A 20,157-nucleotide genomic window follows, 5' to 3' on the forward strand; every position below is an offset into this window, starting at 1 on the left:
TTGTTCCCATGTGCAGTTGCAAACCGTAGTCTGGCTTTTTGTATGGCGGTTTTGGAGCAGTGGCTTCTTCCTTGCTGAGCGGCCTTTCAGGTTATGCCGATATAGGACTCGTTTTACTGTGGATATAGATACTTTTGTACCGGTTTCCTCCAGCCTGTTTCCTCCAGCATCTTCAGAACACGTCTTCCTGAGCGGTATGGCGGCTGCGTGATCCCATGATGTTCATACTTGAGTACTATTGTTTGTACAGATGAACGTGGTACCTTCAGGCATTTGGAAATTGCTCCCAAGGATAAACCAGACTTGTGGAAGTCTACAATTTCTTTTATGAGGTCTTGGCTGATTTCTTTTGATTTTCCCATGATGTCAAGAAAGAGGCACTGAGTTTGAAGGTAGGCCTTGAAATACATTCACAGTTACACCTCCAATTGACTCAAATGATGTAAATTAGCCTAACAGAAGCTTCTAAAGCCATGACATMATTTTCTGGAATTTTCCAAGCTGTTTAAAGCCACAGTCAACTTAGTGTATGTAAACTTCTGACCCACTGGAATTGTGAAACAGTGAATTTTAAGTGAAATAATCTGTCTGTAAACAATTGTTGGAAAAATKACTTGTGTCATGCACTAAGTAGATSTCCTAACCGACTTGCCAAAACTATAGTTAGTTAACAAGAAATTTGTAGAGTGGTTGAAAAATKAGTTTTTATGACTCCAACCTAAGTGTGTAAACTTCCGACTTCAACTGTATAAGCCACCTGCATTTGTTAATTAGGCTACTGTGCAGTAAACATAACCTACAATACATACTGTAGTAAACATGGGAAAGTGCCTAATTCCTTACACAAGGGAGAGCAGGCCATGTCCAGACTTTCTCGGTGACCTCAAGTACCTTTAATAATGGCTGTACTAGAGAATGCGGGTAYGCAGAAGACCRGGGTTCAATTCCCTGACGGGGAGGATGGWGTAGGCTGTCCTTGTAAATAAGAATTTACTTATAAATAAGTACTCTGCCAATAATTACATATAGAGGATTGGAWGATTCTAAATTAAAACCAAAAGCCACCTCATGGGTCTCGAACCTGCATCTGTAGCAATTCATTTTGCACTGCGGGAGCCCCCATCCACAAAGTATCAAAATACAGATAGGTGTTGGTAAAGGTATATTGTCCTGCTAAATAGTAGCCACAAACGGGCTATTATAATACTGTACATGGTGTCCAGGTCAGGATAACCACAACATTTTTTTATTAAAAGACTAATCAGAGAGAATGTTGTTACTCTTATTATTTTGATCCAAGCCATGCAATGAGTTGAGTACTCAGCTTTATGTAGTGCTGCTATATGACTGTGTCATCCATTTGATAATAATATACGATATTTTGAGGTTCTCAATAGGGCAAAAACTGAATTTCTGTTTTTAGAGGGAGAGAAACGCTGGGCCAATTGTGCGCAGCCATAAAGGCCAAAATATATTCCTACTAATAGCCATATGGCGCTGTACAACGTGACCCTGTGTTTGAAGAGTATTTTCCAGTAAGCAAATTGTTTACCTTCATTAGACAACTTCGGTCAATATTCTGTAATTCACTGATATTTATTCACATAGTAATTTGTAATGGATCATAACTACATAAACATCGGCATTATGAAAGAGTATTTTATTAATTATTTTATTAACGATAGCATAAAGATTGATGAAGAATACTACATCGTGTTTGAGTTAGAAATTAACTTTCAGAGTACTTAAGCATCGAATACATTGCAGGTAGGTGTTCACACCTACAGTAGCCAGGCTATAAGAGTCTAGTGCCTGCTAATCGTGACTACAAGTGTTGAAACCTTTTTCAAAATGCCACTAGCTGTCATCATCACTACGTAAATAAAACACAGCATCTTTTACTTCTTTATTGTAACCACAAGATACAAAATATTTATTTACCTTCAATACTTTTAGGGTTGGTTATTTGAATATATATGGTGTGTTCTACCAAGGAAAACAAAAACCCTCGGTTTCCGTTAGGAAGTGAGGAATATGGAGCTGTACAACGTGAGGTCGGAGGTACAGAACTGGCTTATTTAGCGAAAGAATCCAGTGACCTGCTGGAGACGGGGTTCATTCCGACGGGGAGGAAGGAGTAGGCTATCCTTGTAAACAAGAATTTGTTCTTAATTAACTGATTGCCTATTAAATAAAGGTTACACTAAGAGCATAACATTCTACACCTAATATTAATCTAGTCTAACCAATACCAAACGGAGATTAAGTGAAATAAAATCTCATTGATTTATCAAGACCAGTCCCCATGCTTGTCATAGGCAGTGCAAAACGGTGCTAAAATAGTTGTAGGCTATTGCTTCTAACTTCAATATGCTCTTTAACAAATAAGACTACACCACTTTCAACAGCACATTAAATCACATAGTGAGACTCATGTCTTCTACGGTAGGCCTACAGTAATATCGAAAAATATGACGTGACTCTCCGCCAATAACTACAAAGAGGATATTTCTGCAATTCAGTGATATTTATTCCCATAGTAATTCGTTATGGATCCATAACTAAATAAACATCAGCATTTTTAGAGTATTTTTATCTTATTTATTAAATTAATGAAAGCATAAAGATGCCATTGAGTTTGAAACGTGCAGACTAGCACTAAGAACAGAACAGCGGAAACGTTTCCCTAGTCAGCGCCATTATTAGCTCAATGCCCCTTAAAATTTTGGAGATGATTTCATTTTCAAATAATGGAAAATAACTGAGAAAAAGGCCATTCTTAACATGGGCGAGACATTGTTACTAATTTGTAAATAAAGCCAGTTTGTTATTCTAATTATTTATTTCTGTTTTTAAAGGGGAAAAACCAAAAACCTACAGTCCTACAGTTCGGCACGGTTATTGAACCAGCACTGTAGCAAAACAGCTTGCACTGCTATGCGGTGTTGACTGTTGTTGCACTCAGGCACTGTACAACGTGACCGGTCGGGAGTGGCCTACAGTACTACAGTAAGAGCAAAATAATCCTAACAAAATAAAATAATAAAAACCTTCGTGCAGCAACAGTTTTAGTAAGTAATACTGAAGTCGTGCAGAAATATCAGTTTCTATTTAGGTTTATGTAGCCCATTCATTGTCAGTTAGAGACACAGTAGGACCCAAAAGCATAATCAGTGCTCTAACTCCCCCTTGTGCTGATCTGGAGCAATGAAGWGGTGACGYAAGGTACCATATTAAACCACAAATTACCTTTTAAGTGCCGGRGCGTAAGCTCGCAACTTTTAAAGGAGGAACCACTGTTCCCCCAAGCCTTTTTTTTTGCACACTGCTACAACTCGCTGTTTATCATCTATGCATAGTCACTTCACCCCTACCTAYATGTATAAATTACCTCAACTAACCTGTAGCMCCGCACACTGACTCGGTACCGGTACCCCCTGTATATAGCCTCGTTCTTGTATTGTGTTACTTTTTATTATATTTTACTTAGTAAATATTTTCTTCTTGAACTGCACTGTTGGTTAATGGCTTGTAAGTAAGCATTTCATGGTAAGGACAACACTTGTTGTATTYGGCGCATGTAACATAAAGTTTGTTTTGATGTATATGGGTAAGATCGCCTAGTCAGCTACATTTTCAGATATYACATGCTTCTAATTTTTACAAAGTAGTTTTCATTTCAAGTTAAAGTGTACTGTTAGCTAGCTAGCTAACTGGTCCGCTAGCTAACGTTACATGTACGATCTTATTATTCGGATTCGGATTTGATGAATAAAGTATATGTTTCTTAAGYGTTAGTTACCCAGAGGGGAGAGAATCTGGTCGGTCCCATGTCGTCCTCTTCTCAATGTGATCCACGAAATACATGCGGCCATTCTGGTCCACCCTCTGCTCCCAGCTTCATACAAAAAAACACATAGAACAGTCAGCAACTACATTTGACGGGCAACAGGCTTGCACAAATGTAATCGTAATACCTAAAGGAATGTTAAGYTCCTCATAAAAAGCATAGCAAAAATGTGGTTTCACATTCATTGGAATATTATTACTAGCAACTGATGTATATTTTATTACATGTAATTACCCACGTTATGCATTATACAATAGGGATACTGGCGCTTATGTAACAACAGACTACAGTAAATCCATTATCTTTTCGACTGACTGTCAAATGAGTGAGAAATCTCTCAAGTCCCATCTACTGGCGTTTGAGAGGTTGTATGAAATATCAAAATGAAGTGTCAACCGTTATTCATAACCAACGTGGCGTTAAACATTTATTTAACCTTTATTTAACTAGGCAAGTCCGTTAAGAACAAATTCTTATTTACAATGCCGGCCTACCCCGGCCAAACCCGGATGACGCTGGGCCAATTGTGTGCCGCCCTATGGGACTCCCAATCGCATCCGGATGTGATAAAGCCCGAATCTCTTACATGATGCAGGTACACAGCGTGGGGATATATTGCACGAAACACACAATAGGCTATATAGGAAATACAGTCAAATCCTGACATTTGCAATTGCTTGGTTGGTGAATATGTGCATTAAAATGACTCTACAGAACACGAACGCACATTTTCGATAGACGGAGCTGGTCAGGGCTTTTTTTGATTTGTTCTTTTTGTACTTTCTCATTATAACATCTGGTAAGGCATCTATGAGTCCCCTTACCCTGGAGGCAGTGGGCCGTTAGGGATGACTCGGGGGGGCCCACCGGCTGGGGGTGCACCRGCTGGTGCCCCGATGGCCGGGGGGGTGCTGGCTGCCTGTGGGGGTGCAGCTCCGTTCTCCTGAGGGGGGTCTGAGGAGGCCCCGCTGGCCGAGGCCAGGGACGAGCCGTATGAAGCCGGGGGCTCACTCACCTCGCTATGGGTAGAGCTGCTGGAGGAGGCTGGACGGAGGAGAGAAGGTTAGCTGTGGTCGCTAGTAGGAGATGCCGATGAGAATCTAGTAAATAAGGCTAAAAAGGTTACTAGAACGCATATCTGTGTTGAATACCATATCTGGCCAGCACTTATTTCTTTCAATTTCACAAAATGGCATGAATAGTGAATGGCATGAAAACATGACAGTTTCATTACATGAGAAAGCAATAAATGGACATGGCATTAGCATGTCAACACATGAAAGGAATATCTTTCAATAGTTCTGTCAGAGAATTCTATGTTAATCTATTGTATTACTATGGTTTTACTTTTTCTATAGTATTTCTATAGTATGGCTATGGTATTGCTGTGGTATTTCTACCATATATATCTAGGGTAATACTATGGTATTCCTACAGTATTTTTTTGCGTGGTGCCCACCTGGGGAAGCGGCTGGTCTGCGGGGGGTGGGTGGGGGAGGCCGTGCAGGTCTGGGGGGCCGTGTGGACTTGGAGCCCCCTGGGGATGGGGCAGGAGAACCCATGCTGTTGACCGTGTGGCCGTTGGGRACGATGACCCAGTCCTCTGTGGAGTCACTGGAGGGGGACGTGTCCCTGCTGGATCTGGGTGGTATGTTATCACTAAAAGTCAAAAGATAGAAACAAAAGTAACAGCCAGTGGCTCCTAGTCCTTTTTCAACATATACTTATTCTTTGCTGTTTTGGCTGTAATGTAAGCCAGGTAGTGCCTATTACTTTTTTTTGCTTCCCTTAGTGCAATTTTTTTTGTGATCAACCTTTTTATTTACTTATACTACTTTTAATTTTACAATATACASATACCGGAGGATCACATCACTGACATCAGCAATTATGACACTAAAAAAGTACTTTTATGAAAGCAATATAAATATTTACATACTGTCAAGTGTTAACATCATGTAAAAGAAAATGTCCTCCCCCCTCTCCCTTACCAAGAATGTAAATTAAGTAGGATCAAGAATTGTTAAGATATGTCCTTTGTTAAGATAATTGCAATCAGMAAGCAGTTATCCGGACTTCCCAGACTATATCGATATAGCATTGAAAAAAATGCAACTGATATCGATATAGATTTTCCATATCGGTGCCCATATCTAGTATTCACATTGGGAAGATATCCTACTTTGACTGAGTAATATTATAAAACAGTATTTTGCTGACTTAATGCCTTAAGGCCATTTCCAAAAATTGTCAAAAGTAGGTTTGTTCMCTTGAAGAACTTACAGAAGACATAAAACAATTGTTAGAAAATATTTTAGAAGTATAAAAACACAATACCTGTTGACACTATCTCCGTTCTGTCTCACCTCCCCGTTTGGAACAGCAACTGTTGAAATGTTTTTAAAAATCAAAACAAAGAATACAATACTGAGGGGAGAAATAGATCATATTCAATCCAGGGAAACATATTAAAGGGATAGTTCACCCAAATTACATACTGATTTCCTTTCCCTGTAAGCCGTCCATTGACAAAGTATGACAGCAATCCATGCATTGATCAGGCTGCTGTTTCAAATGCTAACTTTTTAGCATTTGTGGCACAAATCCAATGCAAGTCCATAGCACCTACACTACCGGTCAAAAGTTTTAGAACACCTACTCATTGAAGGATTTTTCTGTTTATTTTTGAGCTATGTCAGGCGTTGTGGACTATCATTTGTGGGACTATCATTTGTTTTTCAACAGAACAATGGCCCAACACACTCCAGGCTGTGTAAGGGACTATTTTACCAAGGATAGTGATGGAGTGCTGCATCAGATGACTTGGCCTCCACAATCCCCCGACCTCAACCAAATTGAGATGGTTTGCAGAATGAAAGAAAAGCAGCCAACAAGTGCTCAGCATATGTGGGAACTACTTCAAGACTGTTGGAAAACCATTCCAGGTGAAGCTGGTTGAGAGAATGCCAAGAGTGTGCAAAGCTGTCATCAAGGCAAAGGGTGGCTATTTGAAGAATCTAACATTTTTGGGTTACTACATGATTCCATATGTGTTATTTCATAGTTTTGATGTCTTCACTATTATTCTAAAATGTAGAAAAGAGTAAAAATAAAGAAAAACCCTTGAATGAGTAGGTGTTCTAAAACTTCTGACCGGTAGTGTATATTAGCATTTATGCACGATAAACAAATATGTAATTTTGTAATTCAGGTGAACAATCCCTTTTAAACCACATGACCCTCACCATGGTCCCTCTCTGCAGAGGTGAATGTCTCTGGGTCCACCTGCATGCCGTCCAGACAGACTGACAGGTCCCCCACCACGTCAGTGTGGTCTCGGTCTGAACACAGCTGCAGGGTCTGCACCACCTCAGAGACTGACACAGGAGAGGAGAGTTGAGAGATATGGCACGCCACACATACATGCACACACACACAGGCATGTAAGCACGCGCACACATACGCACAGGAATGTAAGCACGTGCACGCACATGCTAGTTTGTAAACAAACTAAAGACAGTGTAAACATGGATGTGGTGGATTAGCTTGAATTCTAGCCTAGATGTATTCCCATCTCATGTAAGAAATATGACTTGTGTTCCTGAAAAAGCTATGATTGGGATAACAAGTATGAATGGCATTTATTTACCATATTATCATTTTTATTCATTAGCTTACATAGGTGTGTCTGGTTCCTTTGACCTCTGACTGTAGTGCAATAATTTATGAATCAGGTGTTTGAGGGTCACATGCYGACCATGACCGAAAGGACTCACTGTATTGGCAGAGGAAGCCCATTCACCTGCTTGAGTGAAAGTCAAGAGTGGGCTAATATAAGCTGGAGTGAGGGTTGCGTCGCAAAGAATACCATACATGTATGAAATAGTGGATTAGAGAAGAAAATCTAATTTCCCCATAACAGACCACAAMACACACATACAAACATTCTTCCATAACGTGTGTGCACAGTCAGACAGATATAGGCCTATATGCAGGCCTTGACAAGACAAAAAGTATGTAAGTATATAAAGGACTATATGTAAATATATTTTGCAAAGCCCTTGTACAGTGCCTTCGGACCCCTCGACTTTTTCACATTTTGTTATGTTAGTCTTATTCTAATGGATTTAAAAAATATCCTCAGCAATCTACACAAATGTTCCTCAAAATTTAKCTCAGGTGCATACTGTTGCCATTGATCATCCTTGAAATGTTTCTACAACTTGATTGGAGTCCACCTGTGGTAAATTCAATTGATTTGGCATGATTTGAAAAAGGCACACACCTGTCTATATAAAGTCCCACAGTTGACAGTGCATGTCAGAGCAAAAACCAAACCATGAGGTCGAAAGAATTGTCCGTAGAGCTCCGAGACAGGATTGTGTCAAGGGACAAATCTGGGGAAGGGTACCAAAAAATGTCTGCAGCATTGAAGGTCCCCAAGAACATAGTGGCCATTGCTCTTAAATGGAAGAAGTTTGGAACCACCAAGACTCTTCCAAGAGCTGGCCGCCCGGCCAAACTGAGCAATCGGGGGAGAAAGGCCTTGGTCAGGGAGGTGACCAAGAACCTGATGGGCACTCTGACAGAGCTCTAGAGTTCCTCTGTGGAGATGGGAGAACCTTCCCGAATGACACCCGTCTCTGCAGCACCTCACCAAATCATGCCTTTATGGTAGAGTGACTAGACGGAAGCCACTCCTCAGTAAAAGGCACGACAGCCCACTTGAAGTTTGCCAAAAGGTGAAGGTTTACCTTCCAACTGGACAACGACCCTAAGCACACAGCCAAGACAACACAGGAGTGGCTTAGCGACAAATCTCTGAATGTCTCTGAATGTCATACCCAAGACTTGAGTCTGTAAACACTGCCAAAGGTGCTTCAACAAAGTACTGAGTAAAAGGTCTGAATACTTAAGTAAATGTGATCAAGTAAAAAAAAAAAAAAAAATTTGCTAAAATTTCTAAAAACCTATTTTTGCTTCGTCATTATGGGGTATTGTGTGTAGATTGATGAGGGGGGAAAACTATTTAACATTTCAGAATAAGGCTAAAATGTAACAAAATGTGGAAAAATTMAAGGGGTCTGAATACTTTCCAAAGGCACCGTATATCTTACATCCCAATGCATCACGCTTTTCCAATATCAAAGAGTCAGACAGAGATTTCAGATAATCACATTTCATACTACCTGCTCTGTGCCTTATAGGGAGAAGAGAATTAACTCACGTTTCATATCATTGGACTTTAGGGTTTCACTGATCTCCAATGTAGCCATTCCCAATAAGATGTCGGCCTTCAGCGTCTGATGACTCCATACCCGGAAAATGAGCTTACTGAAAGGTGTGAGAATTCTGTGTAGAGGGAAAAAGTATATTTAGTTAGGGTTTCAACACTGCACGTAGGCTATACAACAGTACACAAGGAAGAGACAATAGTGTTGTCACGATACCAGAATTTTGACTTCGACACCGATACCAGGTTTAGTATCACGAAACTCAATACGACGGCAAAARAAATAAGGCATATTAGCCAAAATCACAGAMTGGCACTTGATCCACAGATCTTTTGAGATTAATATCATTACATTTGACATTCGAATGTATGCACTAATGAATAAAATCATACAAATCGATGTGAGTTTTTTCTTTTACCTATCCAACTACAAAAACAACAATGGTAGTGATTTATTTTAATGGTAAATCTCTATTGATAAACTGGGTAAATCAAGATGTAGCCTAAGCCTATTCACAATACAGGTGAATGCATACTCAATAGGTGTGTGTGCATGCATTGAGTTATTGAGCTTGTTTTGGCTGATATCATGAGGCTACAGAAAAAAAATCTATACAAAAAAAAGGAAGTGTACCTTTTATTTGTTAGGGCTGTCCCCGACTAAAAAAAATCTTGGGTCGACTGAAAGTCGTCTGTTCTTTCGACCAATCGATTGGTAAACATTTTTAAAAGTGCATTTTTCCATATATAGACACACCCTATGTGTTTTAATTAAATCAACTATATGCATTGAGCTTGCCTGACGCTTTAACCTTACAGTTTGATGAAATAAGACAAATGCCTCAAGARGGCACCAGAGAACGATGACCTGAAGAAAAAAAAGAAAAAAAAAACCTAGCCCAACTATTCTCCTCCCGCTCCTGCTGGTTTTTGTAGATTCTGCCATGACTCTCCTGAAGTTGCCGGTAATAGGCTACACGAGGAGTCTGCAACCTTTCCCATATGGAATGCCAATTTATCTTACCATTTCTACCGATCTGCGTGCCAGTTATGGTTTTCAAACATACATTTTCGTGAAATAGTTTCATTTAGATAAAGTCTTCATATCTTAAAATTTATGTTATGTGGTTAATCAATCCAAATGAAAATAATAAACSTAAAAAGTAACTTCTATTGCCATTGCCAACTACGTAAAAATAGCCTACATAAAGACAACAAATAAAAACATTGCAGCCTGCAGGTAGAAAATACTCTGATAAAAATAAAAKATCCTATAAAATCACATTGCCAGTCTACAACAAACTTGAAACATTGTATCAACTATTAACTTGTGTCTGGCCCGAAACTAGTACTAACGAACTTGCAACATTGTATAAAAATAAATTGTGAGCTCGGGACAGAAACAACTGCAGGCTATTTGCGCAAGAGATAAGAAGCAGTGCTTGACTTGGGCAGATGTACCAGCACCTCACATTTTCTACTGCTTGAGCTCCTCTTATAGAATATTAGCTCAAAAGCATTGTGGAGCTCCTGCACCTAAATATAAAACCGTACCAGCACCCAAAATGAGTACCAGAACCTATTTCAATCTAAGTCAAGCACTGATAAGAAGTAATCAGGTAGAACTATTTTATGACGTTTCAACTGGATCAGAGCATGACATTTTTCCCTTTCACGCTGAGTAGTTATCGAAAGGGAGAGAACTGGAAAGATATTTCAAACACATTAAGGAACTATTGTAATTCTCAATGGGATGTAAAAACAGACTTTGTTTGCTTGCTGTTTTGAGGTGAATAAAACATTATTTTGAGAAGCTCCACAGGTCATTAGTGGTGATGCGTTAAGCCAATCAGAAATACTATCAGATCTCCAATTGGCCACATTTATATGCCTACATTTCTGAGCAGGCTAGGTGGCCTATAGGCCTACTTCTATGTGTGTGCGTCCTTAGTCAACATTGACAGGAGCGCTCCAAACAAAAAAGACAATGACTGAAATGACAAAGTCAWTTCTCACAAGTGTAGCATAGATTATGCGCTGCGCAAACAATGTGTCCACTCCAACAATGGTAACAGTAAGACTGGAATAATAATATTTATTGCATTAACAGCAATTACATAACCAATGCAATTAGGAATTAACAGAAATGTACTACTAGTGATATACAATGCATTCGGAAAGTATTCAGACACCTTGACTTTTTCCACATTTTGTTAAGTATTATTCAAACATTTATTCAAATGGTTTTTTCCCCCCTTATCAATCTACACACAATACCCCATAATGACAAAACAAAAACATTTTTTTTGAAATGTTTAAAAATGTATTACAAATTTTAAAAAACTGAAATATAACATTTACATAAGTATTCCGACCCTTTACTCAGTACCTTGTTGAAGCACCTTCAGCAGTGATTACAGCCTCGAGTCTTCTTGGAGATGACGCAATAAGTTTGGCACACCTGCATTTGGGGAGTTTCTCCCATTTTCACAAGCTCTGTCAGGTTGGATGGGGAACGTTGCCCCACAGCTATTTTCAGGTCTCTCCAGAGATGTTTGATCGGGTTCAAGTCCGGGTTCTGGCTGGGCCACTCAAGGACATTRAGACTTATCCCAAAGCCACGCCTGTGTTGTCTTGGCTGTGTGCTTTGGGTCTTTGTCCTGTAGGAAGGTGAACCTTCGCCCCAGTCTGAGGTCCTGAGCGCTGTGGCGCAGGTTTTCATCAAGGATCTGGCAGAATCATCCCCACAGCATGATGCTGCCATCACGCTTCTGCCACCAGGCATTCAGGCCAAAGAGTTCAATCTTGGTTTCATCAGAAAAGAGAATCTTGTTTTTAGGTGCCTTTTACTGAGGAGTGGCTTCCGTCTKGCCACGCTACCATACAGGCTTGATTTGTGGAGTGCTGCAGAGATTTTTGTCTTTCTGGAAGGTTCTCCAATCTCCACGGAGGAACTCTGGAGGTATGTCAAAGTGACCATCGGGTTCATGGTCACCTCCCTGACCTTGCTTCAAATCCTATTATAACAATTGGATGACTTTGGGTGTTMCAGTAAGCAACAATGTTGCCTTCATTAGCCCAATTTATTCCAATATTTCTGTCATTCAGTGATATTTATTCCCATATTAATTCGTTATGGATCCATCCAGATGTGGTTAGAAAACAGTGCATTTGGTGGACTCGGTAAGATGGACTCAATGATGGTTGAAGATGATCACCCGGCAAAGGCAATCAACATGGCTCAAATCATAGTCAGAAGAGAGTCGAAGACATTTTACATATTTATTTTTCTCTTTTCTCCCCAGAACAGTAACCATGTGTGTTCTCTTGTATTGTTCAGTAGTTTCGACGCAATGATTTGTCTGACAAACAAAGAACTTTGTGTGTAGCAGGCCCARGCATGGATCAAACCTGGCAAGACATTCAATGACATCAAGAGATATGCTGGACCCTGTCAGAAAGGTGTTTTTGGGACCACATCGTGTCTATTGTCCTGCTAATAGCCCTTGTGAAAAACAAGTGTCTGAAAACACGTTTTCAAAATGCCTCCAGGCYGACAGAGAAGTTTCTTACTTTTCCCCCCTTCCACTTGCCTCTTCCATGTATTCCCATAGTAATTTGTTATGGATCCATTAATATATTTAAAGTCCCTAAACTTGACAAGAGTCTATTTTCCTGCTGATAGTTTAAATAAATGTCTGCATTTTGAAATTATAATTTTATTAATGAAAGCATAAAGATGTTGATGATGTGCCATAGAATCGGTACATCAAAAATCTCTTCCCAACTATTTTGCAATCTATATGGCACATCTGCCAATTTTTTGGTCCTCTTCTCCAAATGCAGACAATGACCCAAAACACATTGCCGCCCAGGTTTGCATTGCAAATGAGGGTATAAACTGGGTCAAGACACCAGCAGAGTAAGTAGACCTTTACGTAGTAAAATGAAGGTGAAATAAAAATAAATAAAACACATAACACTTTTAACAGCACATTATTCAACATTAGTGAGACTCATGTCGCCTACGGTAGACCTACAGTATAACAACAAAGAAATTCTCATCTCTATATGTAGGTCTCCTAATTTAAACCCAATCAAATTTGTTTGGCATCAACTGAAAACATTAATCCTTAACTCTGCCAAGCCTACAAGGAAAGAAAAACTGGTGAAGGCCATCAAGACGTATTGGCTTGAGAAAATGACGATACAACAATGCAATAAATACATTGATCATCTCAGCAAGGTTTTACCCGTGGTCGTGGAGGAAGTGCAACTAAAATGTAGTTGAAATAAACATTGAATACATTGCAAGTTGGGGGGGGGGGGGTTCACAACTACAGTAGCCGGGCTATTAAATTCCCATTTTGTAAATAAAATCACACAAAAAAAAGAGGTGGAGTTCCAGAGCTCAAAGGTGACTCTCCGTGACTCTCCTGGCTCTGGACCAATGCATCAGATGATTCATTTTACAATCACGGCTAAAGCGATTTAATTAAAAGGTTTCCATTAGGAAAATATGGCGCTGTACAACGAGACAGGTCGAGAGTACTGTAGGCCTAAGCTACTAGGTGACTGCAAATGAAGAGCAAAATAATCCTTATATTCCCAAATAAAAATCTGATTGATTTATCAAGACCAGTCCCCAAGCTATGTCATTCAATAATAATAATAGTTGGATAACAGATCGGCTCTCGGAACTCATTAAGCGGCGGCTTCTATCTTTAATATAATCATTAGTTCAGAAGATTAAACCCATAGGTTTTTGGCCTGCAGTAGGTTATAATAAACGGAAAATTGTGTGTCAATTAATAAACCATGTGCTATGGAATCGGTATATCGAAAATCTCTTCCCAACTAGTTTGCAATCTATATGGCACAGCTGTAAATGTTTTGGTCCTTAAATGAAACTGGTGTCATGACGTTGGCCTGTTGGTGAGGTTTATGACCCCCATAAATACCTTTCCCCCTTTCCTCTCTCTCTCTACCCTACAGAGTGACTCTTGGAAAGCACTTTGTTAACATAGAGAGTCGGGTAACATCAAAAGGGTGGTGAACAGAACCAAATTTCGGTAATCCAACCAGTTGAAAATATGCGTTGGTACTTAAAGAATATGATATCAGATCAGTTGTCATCTGAGACATTATTATTGATGATAGGATGACATGAACTGTATCTTGGAAAGTCTACACATTATAGTTATCAGATTCACATGGAATTGTTGTGCAATTTAAATGTTTAAATATGAAACTATTTGTGAACAGATKAAATGTAATTTTAGCTTCTAAATGAGAGAATTGGTTTTCTAAAGTGAACTAGGCTCAACTCAGTGGCCCCGCCCATGTGAACCGACATTGGTTGTGAACTATGAAACATGCCCTTCTATCCCTACTACATCAGCCCTTTACAAAAATGTAACATTTGTGTTCCCGAGGACGACAGTTCATACATTAAAAGGGCTAATATCAAACTACAGAACTAAGCCAACTTCAGCRTGAGCTCAAAGTATGGCAACTTAGTATGAACTTTGAACTATTATTCACTAAAGAAGTGATACCACCTAGCCGTTGAGTTAGCAGCAGCAGCTGTAAACGTGGGCTAGGAAAGGACGGACAAAGTATCTGCTCTACCACACGACGACGGCACTACAGCGTATCCGTTCTGCCACAAGACATATTCTTCAAAGGACAAGGGAGATCTCTGTTGGGCAACATGGCCTTCCATCTACGACCAACCTATTGAAGCAGAGTAAATATTTCTTGCATTTTCCTTTTCCAAATGGGCGGTTATTTACAATGCATAAGATTCTGTATTTACGATAGCATAGCCTTACAAGGTCCGATCAGAGACCAAATTATTTGTTCCTCAGTCTTCCCGCGCTTTCATTCGAACCCCAACCCCCTTTCTTTGTGTAACCAGCCGTCAAATCTGTTCAGTCCGCTAGGGACGTTTTTTTTWATGACAATTAGTAATCAATGTATGACCCATCCTGTGTATATGTAATTCTGTGTGATTGTTTAGGTATTAGTAAATAAATAAATCAAATTTTGTATTGCTGATTCAACTTGTTAGCCAGGGTTCGTGAAGATAATCAAGAGTTAACGATGTTCAGATGAGACTGAATAAGGTGACGATTAATAATTGACTGCTATTGATGTAAAAGATTACCAGGTCTTTAAGAGTTTATTCGGAAGATAACAGCTCTATAAACATTCTTTAGTGGTGCCGACTTTATAGTTAATTACATTTACATGATAGTTTAATCAGGTAATATTAATTACAGAGAAATTATTTTATTACAATAGCATGACATATCACTTAATCCAGCATAGCAAAGACACGACACTGGTATATATTTTTATTTGTCACAATTTTCTTTAAACTATTTTGGTTTTTAATGCAGGGCCGACAGACAAGTTCCTTAATTTTTTGCAATCAACTTTCCATGTCTTGTTTAAAAAGATAACGATATTTTGATTAGCGTTGTAACTCCCCCTTGTGATAGTGTGGTGCAATGAAAGAATATGCTAAATGAATATACATGCAAATAATTATTGCTGTAGTTACACTGTCAGTGACTGCTTCCATTTGGGGTTGTGTGTGTTGTTGCATTTCTCGGTCTTCTTCGACTGACCGTCCACAGCCACCTCCACGTACGGACTGGGGCCAAACCAGTTCTTTTTGTTCTCCTTCAGTTTGGCCGACAGCACTGTGTGCAAAAAAGGACATAAAACACACAAATAGCATGGTAAGCAAAAGTGTAGTAAATCTCTTATCAGTCACTTAAGTGAGATATAGAAATAAACCTCAGAATGGAAATGCGAGAACTACATTCACTTAGGCCTAACCAATACCCTTGTTTTGGGGTCTGTTAATATCCTACCATGTTACTTATATTTTTGGAACACTGAAAAGCAAAGTTCCCTCAAAATAAAGTTATTCTATACACTATAAGTACTTGATCAGAGCTTGTGCCATCAGCTAGGCCTATAGAGAATAAGCACTGCCCAGTCCCATTCAAAAGGTGTCTTCTGCCTCCTCGGGTGTCAGCGGCTGATTCTTATTTCCATTCTATCCACAAAACGATATTAAATGCCTACTGAAAAAATTTAAACATACCATCACTTTACTATTAGCTACTCAGGGCTATAAGTTAGGGTGTAACAAAAGGTCAAAACTCACCAGTAACTTGTAGTTGGGCCTTCATGGTTCAGCCATTAACACTGAAGCCCGCTTCGGTTACGACAGGCTCTGCAGAGAAAGCAAACGTGACATCAAATGTAAACATTAGGAAACAAGACACTCGTCTATATTACAGGTGTCCTCGTTTACACAAGGGATTATCCCACTGCAGTCAATGGAACGTTTAAATATACTACTATACTTAGGCCTATAACAAACCTATGGAGACAAACTAAACAAGGCAATGAATGCTAACATTGAGCATTTTGTTGTACAGAGAGTAAGAAGTAGCCAAAAAGCCTACCTTTGCATACTAATAGGCTAGGCAATCCCAACTACCATAGAGCCGTGACATTGGTGGTCACAGCTACATCAGAAGGATAGGAAAAGTTAAATCCCTCCTGGATTACCAGATTACGGAAACTAGTACATCATGAGTCACCGATAGTTTTAGGCCCCGATTGGTGTCCTCAGATAGCCGTTTGGCCTAGCGGCTCAGGTGACATTTGGGTTTATAGATTATGTAGGTTTAGACCTACAGTGCAGTCTGAAAGTATTCAGACCCCTTCCCTTTTCCACATTTTGTTACGTTACAGCCTTATTCTAAAATGGATTAAATCATTTTTTCCCCCCTCATCAATGTACACACCATACCCCCATAATGACAAAGCAAAAACAGGTTGACATTTTTGCAAATATATATATAAAAAATATTTAAAAAAAAACTGAAATATGACATTTACATAAGGATTCAGACCCTTTACTCAGTACGATGTTGAAGCATCTTTGGCAGCGATTACTGCCTTGAGTCTTCTTGGATATGACACTACAAGCTTGGCACATCCTCTCAAGCGCTGTCTGGTTGGATGGGGAGCACCGCTGTACAGCTATTTTCAGGTTTCTCCAGAGATGTTCGATTGGGTTCAAGTTCAGGCTCTGGCTGGGCCACTCAAGGACATTCAAAGACTTGTTCCAAAGCCACTACTGTATTGTCTTGGCTGTGTGCTTAGGGTTGTTTTGTTGGAAGGTGATTCTTCACCCCCTGTCTGAGATCCTGAGTGCTCTGGAGCAGGTTCTTCAAGGATCTCTCTGTACTTTGTTCCTTTCATCTTTCCTTCAATCCTGAATAGTCTCCCAGTCCCTGCCGCTGACAAACATCCTCACAGCATGATGCTGCCACCACCATGCTACACTGTAGGGATGGTGCCATATTTGCAAAAATACCTAAAACCTGTTTTTGCATCGTCATTATGGGGTATTGTTTGTAAATTGATGAAGGAATTTTTTTTATCTAATCCATTTTAGAATAAGGCTGTAACGTAAAAAAACAYCTTGATTGTCGCCTGTCTCAGCAGACTAATCCATTGCGGAGGCCGCGGGGATGGCACACCAGTAGCACATTAATTCCCAGAATGATGTTTGTTCGGTTACCATAATTTCTGTTAATGCATTCAATATATTATTACAGTCTTTAACTCTTCTCATTGTCAGAGTGGACGCATTGTTTGCAGAGCGCACAACCTAGGCTACACTTGTGAGAAACAAGTTTATTTCATTCCATTTAGGCAWTGAGTTGTCAATTGATTGTCTTTTGTTTGAAACGCTSCTGTAAATGTTGAGTAAGGACGYGCACCTGATTATGCATATATAAGTAGGCTTAGGCTACCTGGCCTGCGTGCAAATGTAGGCTTATAAAATGTGCTCATCTGGGGATCTGATAGTATTTCTGATTCTCTTAACTCACCACCACTAATGAGCTGTGGAGCTTCTCAAAGTAATTTTTTCTCCACCTCAAATAGCAAGTAAATTAAGTCTGTTTTTACATCCATTGAGAATTACAATAGTTCTTCAATGTAGCCTATTTGAACAATATTTCCAGCTGTCTCTCTTTCAATAACCACTCTGCAAAAACATGTACATTTGAAAATCATAACATTTCTACCGATCTGCATGTCAGTTATTATAAATTGGCACTCCAAATGGGRAAAAAAAGGTTGCCGACCACTGGTGTAGCCTATTACCGGCAACTTCGGGACCGTAATGGCAGAATCTGTGAGGCCAGCAGCAGCGGGAGGTKGCGGTTCGGGAACAGGTTATCTTGATTTCTGTCTCCCTTGAGTCATTTGTGTGTCTTAATTATTGAATCACTGTGCTTAACCTTTTCACGCATGAGTTCCAAATATCTCTAACGGTCATCCAAACATTGATTGTTTTTTTTATGTGCGCGATGTCAGAATGGACTCACTCACTGTTCCAAAATGTGATTGTTATGCAACAGGACAGTTAGCCTATATATAAATAGCTTGAGGGCAGTGCGGGTTGTTTCAACTTTTCAATTTCAAGTTTCAATGAAGGTGTGTTGCCCCTACTCATTAATTCACATAATTAGCCCATTTCATTGGACAAATTATGTTTGAGGCTTTATTGAGCATGACAAACTCTTCAGCGAGAKTTCAAGCACTTCCCCAGTGTTTCCCCAGATGAAGTATGAAGACATTTGTGCATCTCTAGTCAGAACAGGTCTTKCACAAACCTTTCCCCCCTGGCACATTTTCTGGCTGGTGTCTGCATTGCCTTCATGGTTGTTTTCCTTACAAATAATAACTTAGGACATGTGTGCGTTCCTATCAAAGTAAGGGCCTTATCTTCTGTGCATCGTGTTGTCGTTTCCACTGTAGCATTCCGTATGCATGTACAGTACCAGTCAAAAGTTTGGACACCTACTCATTCAAGGGTTTTTCTTTATTTTTACTATTTTCTACACTGTAGAATAATAGTTCAGACATCAAAGCTATGAAATAATACAAATGGAATCATGTCGTAACCAAAAGTGTTAAACAAATCAAAATATTATATTTATATTTGAGATTCTTCAAAGTAGCCACCCTTTGCCTTGATGACAGCTTTGCACACTTGACACTCTCAATCAGCTTCATGAGGTAGTCACATGGAATGCATTTCAATTAACAGATGTGCCTTGTTAAAAGTTAATTTGTGGAATTTCTTTTCTTCTTAATGGCTTCGAGCCAATCAGATGTGTTGTGACAAGGTAGGGGTGGTATACAGAAGATGGTCTTTTACAAAATAGGGCTACRTCAATATTACGAAGAACAGCTCAAATAAGCAAAGAGAAACGACAGTCCATCAATACTTTAAGACATGAAGGTCAGTCAATCSWGACAATTTCAAGAACTTCAAGTGCAGTCACAAATTGTAATGACTTGCCTCGTTAAACAAATAAAATAAAAAACATCAAGCGCTATGATGAAACTGGCTCTCATGAGGACAGCCACAGGAAAGGAAGACCCAGAGTTACCTCTGCTGCAGAGGATACGTTCATTAGAGTTGCAGCCCAAATAAATGCTTCACAGAGTTCAAACAAGAGACACATCTCAACATCAACTGTTCAGAGGAGACTTCGTGAATCAGGTCTTCATGGTCAAATTGCTGCAAAGAAACCACTACTAAAGGACACCAATAAGAAGAGACTTGCTTGGGCCAAGAAACACAAGCAATGGACATTAGACCGGTAGAAATCTGTACTTTGGTCTGATGAAATCAAATTTTTGATTTTTGGTTCCAACCACTGTGTCTGTGTGAGACGCAGAGTAGGTGAACGGATGATCTCTGCATGTGTGGTTCCCACCGTGAAGCATGGAGGAGGTGGTGTGATGGTGCTTTGCTGGTGACACCGTCTGTGAATTATTAGAATTCAAGGCGCACTTAACCAGCATGGCTATGACAGCATTCTGCAGCGATACTCCATCCCATCTGGTTTGGGCTTAATTGGACTAGAATTTGTTTTTCACCAGAACAATGACCCAACACACCTCGAGGCTGTGGAAAGGCTATCTGACCAAGAAGGAGAGTGCTGGAGTGCTGCATCAGATG

At 39.7% G+C, this 20,157-nt stretch overlaps 1 protein-coding gene across 1 annotated transcript in view; it reads right to left on the reverse strand.

The window, feature by feature from the left end:
• LOC111961855 (E3 ubiquitin-protein ligase Itchy) overlaps nt 1–20,157 on the reverse strand; it is a 69,054-nt gene that overhangs the window by 44,888 nt on the left and 4,009 nt on the right. The window contains exons 2-9 of the mRNA XM_023984450.2: nt 16,267–16,335; nt 15,652–15,793; nt 9,078–9,202; nt 7,096–7,227; nt 6,188–6,236; nt 5,310–5,509; nt 4,675–4,894; nt 3,803–3,898 (exon numbers count right to left, since the gene is read on the reverse strand). Of these exons, the coding sequence (XP_023840218.1) occupies nt 3,803–3,898; nt 4,675–4,894; nt 5,310–5,509; nt 6,188–6,236; nt 7,096–7,227; nt 9,078–9,202; nt 15,652–15,793; nt 16,267–16,291 (989 nt within the window). The 5' untranslated portion in view covers nt 16,292–16,335. The remainder of the gene's footprint in view (nt 1–3,802; nt 3,899–4,674; nt 4,895–5,309; nt 5,510–6,187; nt 6,237–7,095; nt 7,228–9,077; nt 9,203–15,651; nt 15,794–16,266; nt 16,336–20,157) is intronic.

This window comes from Salvelinus sp. IW2-2015, linkage group LG1 (genome assembly GCF_002910315.2).
Source record: "Salvelinus sp. IW2-2015 linkage group LG1, ASM291031v2, whole genome shotgun sequence".
Classification (NCBI taxonomy): domain Eukaryota; kingdom Metazoa; phylum Chordata; class Actinopteri; order Salmoniformes; family Salmonidae; genus Salvelinus; species Salvelinus sp. IW2-2015.